Raw genomic sequence first — 12,415 nt, 5'->3', positions numbered from 1 at the left:
TTGGAAGGATAATCCTGTTTTTAATATTAATTCGTTCGAGATAGAACGATTAATCTTTCGTTTTTCACTTTGATCTAACATCTGCTGAATCTTATACCCCATTCTCTACAAGTTACCTTGAACAATATTTACATCACAATATCTGAAGCATGAGAATAGGTATTGATGGATAAAAAATGGCAGCGAAGAATTTGCTACGCTGATTTTTATCACCACTCTGTCGATGGAAAATGTCGATTCTCATGATCATTTTTCATTGTACATTCACAGCGACACATAGTTTACTATTGCGGCAGCATTTTACTATCTGGAAAAATCTAGCCTACCTTGCGTAGACCTCTAGTTACATTGTGGTCGGGTAAAAAAATTACAGTTGCTATGGTGGACTTTTAATGACCCTGTAAATAACATTTATCCAAAAATGATACGAGCTTAATAAATGAAGCTATGTTAAATAAATGTGTTCGATTTCGTTACATATTTAATCAGAGGTACTATGTACCCATCTGCTTCAGCAACTCTTACAAATCTCAAACTAAAGAAATAATCATATTCATTCTTACCTCAGTTCGGCACTTGTAGACCAATAAAGTTGTACAGAAATGACCTATATAAGAGCATATAGCTGTTGCGTGCAAAAAATATAGCCCCGCCTAACCAAGTCAGGGACATACCTAGGAACCGCGTTTGCAAAGTACATAAGTAACGAGTCCAAAACAATAGAACAGGGATAGCCAACTTCATTAAATCTGAAATGCACTGTCTACTATCCAGACTCAAATCTTTACCACAGAATTAAATGTATTGTTTTACAGAGTCCTGTATTTTCTTTGCTTTATCGCAATCTCAGCAGTCATGATTACCAAAAATTGTGTTGATGATGTAAAAATCAAATTACAATATAGATGAATCAAACATTTTTCAACTATAATCAAAAAACTGGATTTAATCCAACAAAATCTTGCTGAAAACGTGAAGTAAAGATGATTGGGATTGTGGGATGTAAAGGTAGAAAAGAAATTATGCAACTTCTTTGTTAATGCAGGAGTAGACAAGATGTCCCATACCACCACAAGGTATGAATGACATTTGAAGGATGTTTCAGACCACAGAAGTTAATTTCTTGTATTCCGTGTGTGTGCATACATCTTTATGTCTATTGATGTACAGAAAATAGAATCTTGACCTCACGTGATTGAGACGAGTTTTTATTGCCAACATCTGCACATTATTCGTAATTGCTTTAGTTCATAGCACTCTGCCTATTCCTGCATGTAAGTAAAAGAAGTAAAATGCAAGTTTTGAGAACACAAATTTATTTGTATGCGTTAGAAAAAAAATCTACAAGTAACACAACATTTTTAGTATCTTTTAAAAGCAAATTGTTCTCGCGAAATCTACGTTTGAGTGATTGTTATATCCATGTGTATTACATAATTATACATATACTAATATGCGTAGGACAAACAACAAATCTACAAGTAACACATCTTTGACATCTTCACAAAATTCATTTTGCTTGCTACATATGCGTTCGATTAACACATATGAAACGCGACATTTACTGCGTAGTACGTAGAGGTCAAGCAGAATCGGTGCGATGTTTAGATGATATTCCCCTCGGATTCTTGGCTTACGGTGTAGGCGTGAACAATGCTGCCATGCAGGCAGCTTCGCAGGTGGCAAATGCAGTATTGCATCCCACCAGGGCTGGGACGGCCGCAATTTGCGCTCCGGGTACGGTGCCGAAGGTAAAGCCTGCCGCGGCGAAGCAGGCGGTCACCAAGGCTCCACATCCAGCGTAGCAAATGCCAGCCGCCACCGGACCAGCTTCCACGTTGATAATGCCAGCCACCAGCAACATGAGCACAGCAGATGTTGAAATCTTCATCTTTGCGAAGCAATGAACTTTTTTTTTCAACGAAGAAACTTTAGAGTTTAAGGAACTTTGCTTCCTAGCACTTTCGCACTATCCGAAGAATCGGGCGACAACGACTTGAAATGGCGATGCGGATCGGGTTCTACTTCGACGATCCAAACGACGTAGTTGCGGGATTCCTGGCTACGTTCGTAATCTAGACGTTTGATGCGCACCCACTACGCGCGTCCCTTTCCTGCGTTTCACTCGGTCACTGAAAGAAAAAGAGGGAACTAGCCGCACGGATATTTGTCACTTACGAACGCAGCCCGTTTTAGAAGTTTCGAAGTCGACAGCTGCGATAAACGCGTTCATCTTCGATACATCGACGGCGTAAGTCATTCTGCATTCAATTCTTGCTGCGCGTCGCGGCAAGCCCGGTTTAAGAATAATCATTTTCTTAGGTAACGAAACTTTAATACTTTTTAAATCAGTAGAAAGAGTTTATACTTAATGCGCAAATAGTTTTAACAATTAATTAAATCCTACGATTTATAAAGTGTACACACATTGATAACGTGACCAGAGTTCTTACCAATTTGTTCTGCAGTTGAATTAACTTGCTAAGCCGATTGCATAAGAAGGGCACAATTTAGTAGGGATCTAAACGGAAAAATTTACCACGGAATGATTTAGACACATACAGACGTTGCATTCCTCCTCAGTTATAACACTAAACGATATTGTTTTGTCCAAACAGAATTTGTTTTCTAGTTTTTGTTTAAATCCGCACCGCAAATTTTCACTTTTTTTACGATTTTTTTTTACCCATTACTGTTATTATATTATAATTTGTGAAGGTAAATAAACTGTCATCCATAATAGTCATTTCATGGTATATAACAATCATTAGTCGGTGGTTATTTATTTATTTTTATTTTTTTCATTAATTACAATGATACATACAGTGTTGCTATTTTGAGTGAAATGGATTGCGTGTTATATACTATCTTTAATACTGCAAATCATCTAAGTGTACTTTAGTGTATTGAACTACAGGGTTTAAATGATCTATGTACGCATAATGGTGTAGATGGTACATGAAACTGATAATTTAATAAGAGAGTAGCAAAATCGAAGTACAGCAATGTTACTATTGCCAGCAAATTGGATTTTTGTGTTTCAATGGATAATCTTATAATATGGATAATCAATTTTGAACACACTTGTGAAGTCAATGCATAACGAATTTCAATTTCAGTCAAATTTTTGGACTCATACTTACAACACTGTTGATTTAGAATGAATTTAAATAAAACTGTTTGTATGAAGTAAATGTGAAAAAGTTGGAATACTGGCAAAAAAAAATTTCATTTATCCTCTGGTACAGTGTATGATAGCAGATTTACAGTTTCGCTTAGGCACAGTGAGAGTATTGCAATCATGAGAGATTATTGATAATTGTGAATTCCCAGAATCAATCTAAAAATAGAAGCATTGGTCCTCTTACTCACGTTATTGATCCACTATATTTTGGCGAGTAATGTTTGGAACTCCGAATTTGTTTTCGATATGACATGAATGTTTGTTTTCTAAGGAATGCGCGACGGTCAAATTTCATGCATGATGCACGGTCTCGTAATCTTGGCAATGTTGATCACGATGATCACGTAATATCTTGACCATTATTGCACATCGCATATCAAAAAATAACGGATGTGTTTTCTTTGGAAAACCGGGCTTTAGTCTGCATATTATAATTGCCAAATATTGTTTTAGATCCAACAAAATGATATTCATTTTTTCCTACATCATAATACTCATAGGTCAGAATTGACTGCCATGTTTCATTCTAGTAACTGATCTGAACATTAAATAGAAACCTGAAAATATAGTTTCCAATCTCAATATGATGCATTATACTATAACAATATCAATTACGAGTTAATGTATACGATTTAGCTATTGTAAAAAACTATACATAAAATTAAAGGCAAGTCGTATAAGACCAATTATTGATTGTCAGAATTATATTTGAGGCACTAAATTAATTGTAACTGTGAATGCGAAACTGTGGCCTTGGAAATACGATACAAAATATGCTTTCAAAAACAGATGAACGTGGTAATACCTTCACAGTTTTTTTGTAATGTCAAAAATTTTAATCTGTGTTGAAACATCTTACACACGATCACAATTATTAGAATTGCAGAATTATCAGCTAAAGTAAGCAGATGATAATTTCCACATTCAAATGCTAAAATAAAAATATTATTGGTTTCTTTAGTACATGTATACCTTCAATTGTTGCATTGTTCTTTCACAATTCAAGTCCTTAAGACTGTCGAATATTGCATTATGTGCTTTAGGGTTTGCATTACATCATATGATCTATATTCTACAGTGATATGTGGTTACATCAAAAAAAACTTCGAGCTGATTAAGGCACGATTTGCTAGTCAAATTATTTTTCCATCTTATAATTCGGTATGTATTAACGGATGTTAGACTCATTCCATGAGAAAGACGGCTTACATCTTTGATATGTTTGAATCTTGAAGATCAAGATATGGTCGTATATCGACAGTTGAGGAAACCATGTTAACATCCACATGTTCTGTACACATTGGACATGTTTCTTCTGTTTCAATAATGCTGCATAGAAAACCAAGTTAATCATTAATAAAATACATGAAGGGATAGTTCAGGAGGGCACGTTTCAGATAAATCTTTAAAATTTTGCAATTACTGGGAATGATCTGCTGAGTATCTAAATATCTATAGAGAGCAGAGTATTACAATAATAAAAATAATAAATAATAATATGACACAGATGTGTTTATGATAACAATACTGACCGCAGAAACTCAGTTGCAATAGCAGGAAAATCACATTGTGGGCAAACTGTAAAGTCATCTTCCAGAATATGACGACCCTAAGCAGAGATAAATTTAATTCAAATATACGATCGTAAGATGGAAGCCAAAGTATCTTTCATAAAAGTACCAAATTATTAGTAAACAAATCTTAACAAAGTTTGAAATGACTGCTAAACAGATACAATTGATTCTGCAATTCTGTAACTGTCATAGAGCATTACCGTTGCAATGCAAAAGGGTATTGTGTTTTTACACTTGTCACATGTGACTTCCGTTTCTGGTAATCTATGTTTACAATATGGACATGGTGTCAGTGGTTCATTCTCCAATTCATTGTCCTTGGTCTTTGGAGGTTTCCTCACAATGGCTTCAATCTTTTTACTGTACTTTGCATCAATTTGAGATCGGTATTCAGGGCGCATAAGCATTGCAGCAAAATTAAAGGCTGAATGCTTTAGACCAGCTCTATGACATTCTATCACGGTGGATGTCAAAATAGGAACGATGTCTGAAATTAATACAATATGTTGATGTTGAATGTATGTAAGTAAGCCTCTAATTCAAGCTATCTTCAAAAAAAAAAAAAAAAAAAAAAAAGGAAGTAAATAGTACTTACGCGATGGAAATTTTGAAATATTGTTTGCTACCCTTACTAACATTCGAGCACCACGCAAATGGTCGTTTCTTTTCACATGCAGGCGCACCAGTATATATGAATGTAATAACCTTAGATTATTTTGCATTTCCAAAGGTATGTTGATTTTGTTTCTTTTCAGTTCTTGGTACATACCAAACAGTACATCGTGAGCATTTCTGTAGTTTCCTGTGAATTAATTAACGTATATTTCGAACTCTCAATTTTTTGGCATATATTAGTTCAAATATAAACATTCTTCAACATTAACTTAAAATTGTTAGACCTTCTGTGACGGTTCGTACAGATTTTCACTCACCATTGATTTGCTCCTCATTCGCAATAATGATAGCAGTTTTTGCAGCTTCTCTGTATTGTTTCCTAGCCATATACAGCCTGAAGAGATATTTTGGATCCTTTGGTAATCCGTCACCACCTAACAAAAAGTCTATAAGTTGATTTGCTAATTTTTCATCTTTTGATGATGCTACAGTATCTATTGATAATGTAAGAGCTGCGTCGTCATCAGCTGCTAGTTGAGCAGCTTTTAGCAAATGTTTTAAGGCCTAAAATATAAAAAGTTATACTCAGATTGGAACGCACAATAAAGTGTGTTTATAAATGAACAAATTAGACATATCAATTGACAAAAAAAAGACAGAAAAATTCTTAATCATACCTTCTGATATTCCTTTGCATGAAAATAATACTTCCCAGCTAATAAACTATTTCTTTGTGATTCAAAATGAATCGCAAGGCTTTTGAAATCTTCTATTCTGACATTGTCATTGTCAAGTGTGGTAACTAAAATATCTCCGTAGAGTTCCATTTTTCCATGTTGATTCGCCAGCTGGAAAGCCTCGTCGTGACAGTTGGAAAGAATCAGAAATTTAATGGCAGAATTATAGTCGTTCATCCTTTGAAAAAATCTGGCTACCATTTTAGCACCTTCAATACTCTTTGTCTGTTGAACAATTTCAACGCTTCTAGCTGCAAATTCATGATATTGCATTACTATCAGTCAATTCTTATTTAATAATTAAGATGATACACAAATATTACCAGGATTATTCAAATGGTCCAAGTTGATTCTAATTATATTATCAAAATCCTTTGCAGTTTCATATGCCTTTGCAGCTTCTTCATATTTTCCTTCAAGTTCTTTAGCTTTAGCAAATTGAATGTGAATTTTCGGAGATGATATTTGCGGCAAAAGTTGACCAACCTTGTGCCAGTTTTTTAGTTTTATATATGCTGAAGCAGCTTTATCAAAATATTCGGATTTTTCATACAAAACTGCAGCTTCACTGAATTGCTATAATTATAAGAAGGCTTCGTATAAACATTAATGAGTTGAAAGCTAAAATCCAAACATACTATAGAATAGGGTAATTTGAAAAATACCTTCATTATTTCTAAAATTTCTGCACACTCTTTTCTTAGAGACCGTGGACTGTCCACATCCATGGCTATGCTGACACCTTTTCTACTGTCTCCACATCTTATAGACATTCTTGCGATGCCCGCAAGACATTGACTCCTATGATTGATATTTTGAAAGGCCAAAGTCGACTGAATGTTACTATCGACCAATCCTCGTTCATAATTAGCTAAAGCTTTTGGATAATTCCCTCTGCAATAATAAATCTGAACAGGTTACGTCCCACAGCGTATCTGACAATTATCTTTGTTCTACTTAAAAGACTTTCAATTGCTGAAATTTATGATAGTCATTTATGTTGTTATATGGATCAGCTATGGCATGTGCCACGTGGAATTTCAAAAAGACCTACGTAAATTCCAATTGCTGAGCATATTCTCTAGCTATAAATGGAATCTCTTCTGGCTTTAATTTCTGTGCTAAATTGAGAGCTTGTTCCCATTGCATCAAATCTCTTCTTAAATTCAAAGCTTCAACCGGTTGGGAGGAGCGTAAGAAGAACTTTTCAGCTTGATTGTAGTCCCCCAGTAAGGTTGATGTGTGGCCGCATAATAATGCAAGTTCATCTATGTTCTCTAACTTTTGCAGGGACCACACAGTTGACACATCTTCTACGTGTCTATAAACTCGTAATGCTGGAAACGATTATCAATGAATACAGAACAATTCTGCCACTCATTATTATACCGTTTCATTTCAAACGGGACAACTATGTTCAATCAGTAATGATATTTCTGTCCATAAGAAATTGATGAAAATCTAAGATTTTGGTAGATACGTCGTATGTGTTGCATATATATATATATATATATAAGTATATAAGCTCAATATATATATATATGTATACCGAAGCACGGCTGACAAAATAATTCTACAAATGCAGAACCAATATACAAAATAATTTGTTTATTTGCTACAAAATAAGGCTCTACGTGAATATAAATATGACTTGAGCTCACCAAATTCTATGTTCAAATTAGACAATGCACTTGTTCCCAAAGATTGCCAACATTCACGATCATTCAATTTGACACATGCGTCCCAGGCATGTTTGAACCTACTCAAGAAAAGAATAGTCACTTCGCTGTGAAGGTTCTAAAAACTCGAGAATAGATATATAGATGTACAATGCAAACCTTCTACATGCGAGGTGATTTGCTAAAATTTCTTCTATTCTTTTCGTATCAACAATATTACCGATTTCTTCATGTGATGATAACGTTAGTTGCGTTAATCTACTACCAGCTGTACTTAATGTTACTTCGCCAGAATACATCAGCATTGGTAAAGTTTCCACAGGTAATTTTGTTTGAGAGACTTTCACTACTTTGCTTCCTGAAAAATAATAACGTTGTTCGTATAATATTGTTATTTTGCAAACTTGGAACAAGTGAATAGGGAGAGTGCTAGTTAATCTCTCAATCGAAATTTTCAATAGTCAAGTTAGTCGAACTTTGCCTAACAGCAATTCGAAGAATATCGCAAAATTGATTTTAGAAACTTAAAAAACGAGAAACCAGACTAAATAGCTGCATTGCAATGACAGTAAGAATGGATCAGGTGTTTTTGTACCTTTGCAGTTTCTAGATCTAGAAAAAGTTGAAACGACTGCAGACATTAAAAACTTGAATTCTATAAAGGGATATAATTTCTTTTCAACGAATTTAAAAGGTCTCAGGCTATATGTTAAATATTTTCCGAATTTGAATTTGAAAAATAGTTTACATATTTTCGTTCCTTTTCCTATTGTAAAACCTTTAAAGGTATCACTTCACCATACCAAACTAAATACAATAGTTTTCAATGTGTCACGTTGTTGTTGAACTTGTGTGAATTGCTTGCCGCTACTCTCAACTTCACTGCAAATGCTAAACCATGTCCCTGAGGCACTCTTTTACGCTCTGACATCTTCATGGCTGGTGTCAACCATTTTAATAATTATGCATACCTTCTATATGATATTTCACAAAAATATAAGTGACGATAATGGATTGATTGTATACTGCGAATACGCCACGCTCAAAAATATTTTGATCCCATATAATGCCTTCTATTGAGTCTGGACATTCTGGTATTTGAATAATGTTTTCGTTTATCGGATCGTAAACATATGCATCATATTTTTCATCTACAAAAGACAGCTGTGTTCCATTCGCATCTAGATAAATTTGTTTGATCCCACTATTGTGTGTGACTTCGCTAGATTGATCAAACGCCTCCAAGTAGAAATATACTATTCGTCCCATCTGTAAAACATGTCATTTAATTAGTAGATCGAATCGATTTTTGAAAAACTCGGAAAATATGGTTTATTGAGTATGTAAAATTACGCATTTATATTTGAGTCTTCTATAAAGTCTTACATCATTTCCGTAAACTAAAAAGTCGGGCGACAAAGCATGGCACGTTATTTTAGAATCCGAAGTGTTAGTTTGTGGAAATATTTTTGATTCAGTTGCACCGTTTGCCGAGTCCTGTTCCGTTTCTATCTGAAATAAAACCGCCAAGATTTTAATTCTTTATCTCTTACATTTTGCATACACAATGTAAACTCACAGTGTGTAATTGAAGCTTTCCATCAAACAGAACGGAAACAAAAGTTTGATTCAGGCATATACTCTCGACTGTCCCTAAGTAATCCCTTTCAAAATGTACAGGGTGATCATAATTGAATTTTGTTAAATTCCAAAATAATACTCTGTTATTCAAAGCTGCTGCTAAATGCAAAGGACCGACAGCCATTACAGATGGTTCTATCAGGGTATTGATTGTCTGGGGTGTTGGTTTACTCTGAAAATATTCATTTGTGTCATTATTTGCATATTCGGATAATAATATATCTATGAAAATTTCGTAACGTCACATTTATTTTAAGCATGGTTATACTGATACAAACTGGATATCAAATACCAGATGGGGAGCTACAGGTGTGTAATTTCTTTTCAAAACATTCTAATCTTACCCAATCAACTTTGGTACTTAGCATAAAATTGTACAAATAATTGGATTGAATCCCTTTTTTTGTCATTGCTAATATATTTTTCAGCTTATTTTTGCACCCAATTATTAACCATATTATTTGCACACAGTTACGTACCTTATCAAGCATATATAAATGTACAACCACTTCAGTCAGGCTTGTTAAAATGGCAATTCTATTTCCACATACGCTGGTTATTTTTGGTAATTGCAATAAATAAATTAAAATGTTTCCATTGTGCGTCGCGGCGGCTAACATACTACCATCGGATGACCATTCCACGTGACTGATGCCTGTCTCTCCTGCCAAAGTTATCACTTTATTGGTTTCTTCTAAATTTTGTATACTGTGTACTTTCAACGTATTGTCGCCACATGTTACAAGTTTTCCAGCGATATTGTTCAGTGCAATATCATTTAAAGAATCTCGATGATTTTTGATTTGAAATAACTCTTGTCCAACTTCTTTGATATGCGTTGATATTGCTATTAGAAAGCCAGCCTCGAAACCAACCAATATGTAACCATCGCCATACCTGATTCACATTTTATAAAATACGCGATATAGATATTAAATTTTTTCATTTTCTGTGATCAAATACCAGATATATTGTAGTAACGTATGCATTTTTCATAATGAACTCACCACTTGTAAGTTACGATTTGACCATAGCGCTTTTGAAACGCCAATTCAATGGGATTGTCTGGATCCAAAACATTGTATAAAAATAATGTAGTTTTGCTGACGACGAGCGATACCTGTTAAATAATACGGTTGATTATTAATTGCTTCGTACTTTTAATTGCTCGTTTTACCAATATCATATATACATCAATTAATTTTACTGCTATGAGCAATTTTCACCTGATTTTTTTATCAATAACTGAAGATATGATTCAACAATTGAATTACAAATCACCCACCTTCTGTACCCCGAGAATAAACTAAATTTCACAGTTTCTTAAATAGATTTGAGAGACACGAATCTTATAAAGGGATCAGGTTGTGATAAAAGCATTCTATTATAAAATCGAGTCTTTTTTAACTAATAATTTCTTTGAAATTGTATATCAAATAGATAGCATACTGTGTTTTCACCGCCGATTCTCTGGTCCATTTTCATTTCACTAAATTGAAGGTCGGATGGCTCTCCTTGTATTGTTATTTCCCTACGTGTATCACCTTCGCACGTACTGATCGATAAAACCTTATCTTCACTTGCCAAAGCAAGGAGGCCCTCCAATGACCAAGCGCCGCAAACAATTTTCTTTTTGTGCTTACCTAGAATAGGAATGCGTCTGAAACAGAAAATTTGATATATCTGTAACATCTTATCAATATAAATTGGAAATGAGAGAATGTTTTCCTATCCATAAAGTTTTGAATCATCGAGGGTGTGCAATATAATTGGAAAGCTATCTATATACTGATAATGACTGTTCTATTTTGTGTAGAAAAGGTCACGCACTTAGCATTAATATGATCGTAAAGCGCTAGGTTTCCTTTTTGCGTACCCACTGCAAGAGTGCAGTTCTTTTTCGACCAAATCATGCAAGTTAAACTATCTCTTAGTCCCGTGTCTATTTGGGATTTTTTTCCTGTCGTTGCATCCCACAATGTAATAGCAGATGATCCGTTTGAAATCATAGCCAATAAATCTCCGTCGGCATCCCAACCCATGCCCGTACATAAACCAGGTAGTTGAATACGGTCTTGTATTTCCCCTTGGCGGTTGTATATCACAACTGCGGAATCGCAACCAGTTGTAGCCAAATATGTACCGTTGCCAGGGCGCCAAGCAATGTACACGTTTCCAGGACCATGCGGTTGGTCCAAGCGGTATAAAACCTGTGCACAGAAGTAATCGATTCAATTCACAATATGCAGAGATGAGAAAGAACTGTTTTACTTTGAGATGTCGCCAATATACATAAATTTTGTTTACGAACTCGAAAGCAAAAATAGATATCACGATTTGCGGACACGCACAAAGCTAGTGTAAACTAAAGTCAGTTGTGTACACGTAAAACTCAAGTAAGAGAACTGATATGAGAATAAAAATTTGGAACTTTGGTGGAAAAATAGTGACTAGATATAGAAAGCATTAAAAACTCAGATGCTAATTTTACAATTAATTTTCAATTTGCAAACATCTACACTTGACAATCGATGGATTAAGAAAAAAAAACAATATTCAGGTGATTTTAAAAAACATATTTTACCCCATCAAGAAATATTTAGGTAACAGCACAGGGGTGAGAATTTGTAATTAAAATGTATATAAATGAGGCTCTTCATTATCTGCTTGAAGCGTATTGTTGAGCATTAGTTTTAATTAAGTAACGTAATAGTTTGATGTTTGACATTAATTCATAACCTACCTTATCTGATGCCATTCTTGCAAAATGGCAAACAACTTGAATCTTTACTAATAACTAATACATGGGACAGAAGTCATGATTGTTTATGTTAGCATCAACTCATTACACTGATATCGATTTATTTGACACATTTTCAAACTGAATGTCACTACAATCTCCATGTTGTTTATTACGTATCGCGTTTGGACGCGTCGCATGCAAGGCCGCAAACAGGACGATCGAGATTTAAACTAGCGTGTGAA

At 34.5% G+C, this 12,415-nt stretch overlaps 2 protein-coding genes across 4 annotated transcripts; both read right to left on the bottom strand.

Moving 5' to 3' along the window:
- Nucleotides 1-1,306: 1,306 nt before the first annotated feature.
- On the bottom strand, nucleotides 1,307-2,020 carry LOC124184582. The gene has a single exon (XM_046574461.1). It carries the CDS (start codon nucleotides 1,889-1,891, stop codon nucleotides 1,634-1,636), a length of 258 nt encoding a protein of 85 aa, XP_046430417.1. The 5' UTR covers nucleotides 1,892-2,020; the 3' UTR covers nucleotides 1,307-1,633.
- Nucleotides 2,021-4,135: 2,115 nt separating this feature from the next.
- On the bottom strand, nucleotides 4,136-12,407 carry LOC124184574 (WD repeat-containing protein 19). 3 transcript variants are annotated; one of them, XM_046574436.1, is made up of 19 exons: nucleotides 12,174-12,404; nucleotides 11,261-11,640; nucleotides 10,880-11,090; nucleotides 10,438-10,550; nucleotides 9,910-10,327; nucleotides 9,369-9,602; nucleotides 9,176-9,301; nucleotides 8,761-9,058; nucleotides 7,949-8,147; nucleotides 7,772-7,869; nucleotides 7,165-7,447; nucleotides 6,776-7,004; nucleotides 6,434-6,686; nucleotides 6,051-6,361; nucleotides 5,691-5,937; nucleotides 5,354-5,560; nucleotides 4,959-5,245; nucleotides 4,717-4,793; nucleotides 4,136-4,513 (listed from the first exon to the last, which is right to left on the bottom strand). In XM_046574436.1, the coding sequence occupies exons 1-19, from the start codon at nucleotides 12,186-12,188 to the stop codon at nucleotides 4,390-4,392; spliced, it is 4,110 nt and encodes a 1,369-aa protein (XP_046430392.1). In that variant the 5' UTR covers nucleotides 12,189-12,404; the 3' UTR covers nucleotides 4,136-4,389. The 3 variants fall into 3 exon arrangements, with proteins under 3 accessions (XP_046430392.1, XP_046430393.1, XP_046430394.1); XM_046574437.1 differs by lacking the exon at nucleotides 4,717-4,793 and having other exon boundaries at nucleotides 12,174-12,405; XM_046574438.1 differs by lacking the exons at nucleotides 4,136-4,513; nucleotides 4,717-4,793; nucleotides 4,959-5,245 and having other exon boundaries at nucleotides 5,372-5,560; nucleotides 5,691-5,807; nucleotides 12,174-12,407.
- Between the last annotated feature and the right edge of the window lie 8 nt (nucleotides 12,408-12,415).

Source organism: Neodiprion fabricii, chromosome 6 (assembly GCF_021155785.1).
Source record: "Neodiprion fabricii isolate iyNeoFabr1 chromosome 6, iyNeoFabr1.1, whole genome shotgun sequence".
Taxonomy (NCBI): domain Eukaryota; kingdom Metazoa; phylum Arthropoda; class Insecta; order Hymenoptera; family Diprionidae; genus Neodiprion; species Neodiprion fabricii.
This window is presented reverse-complemented; position numbering and strand designations above follow the sequence as displayed.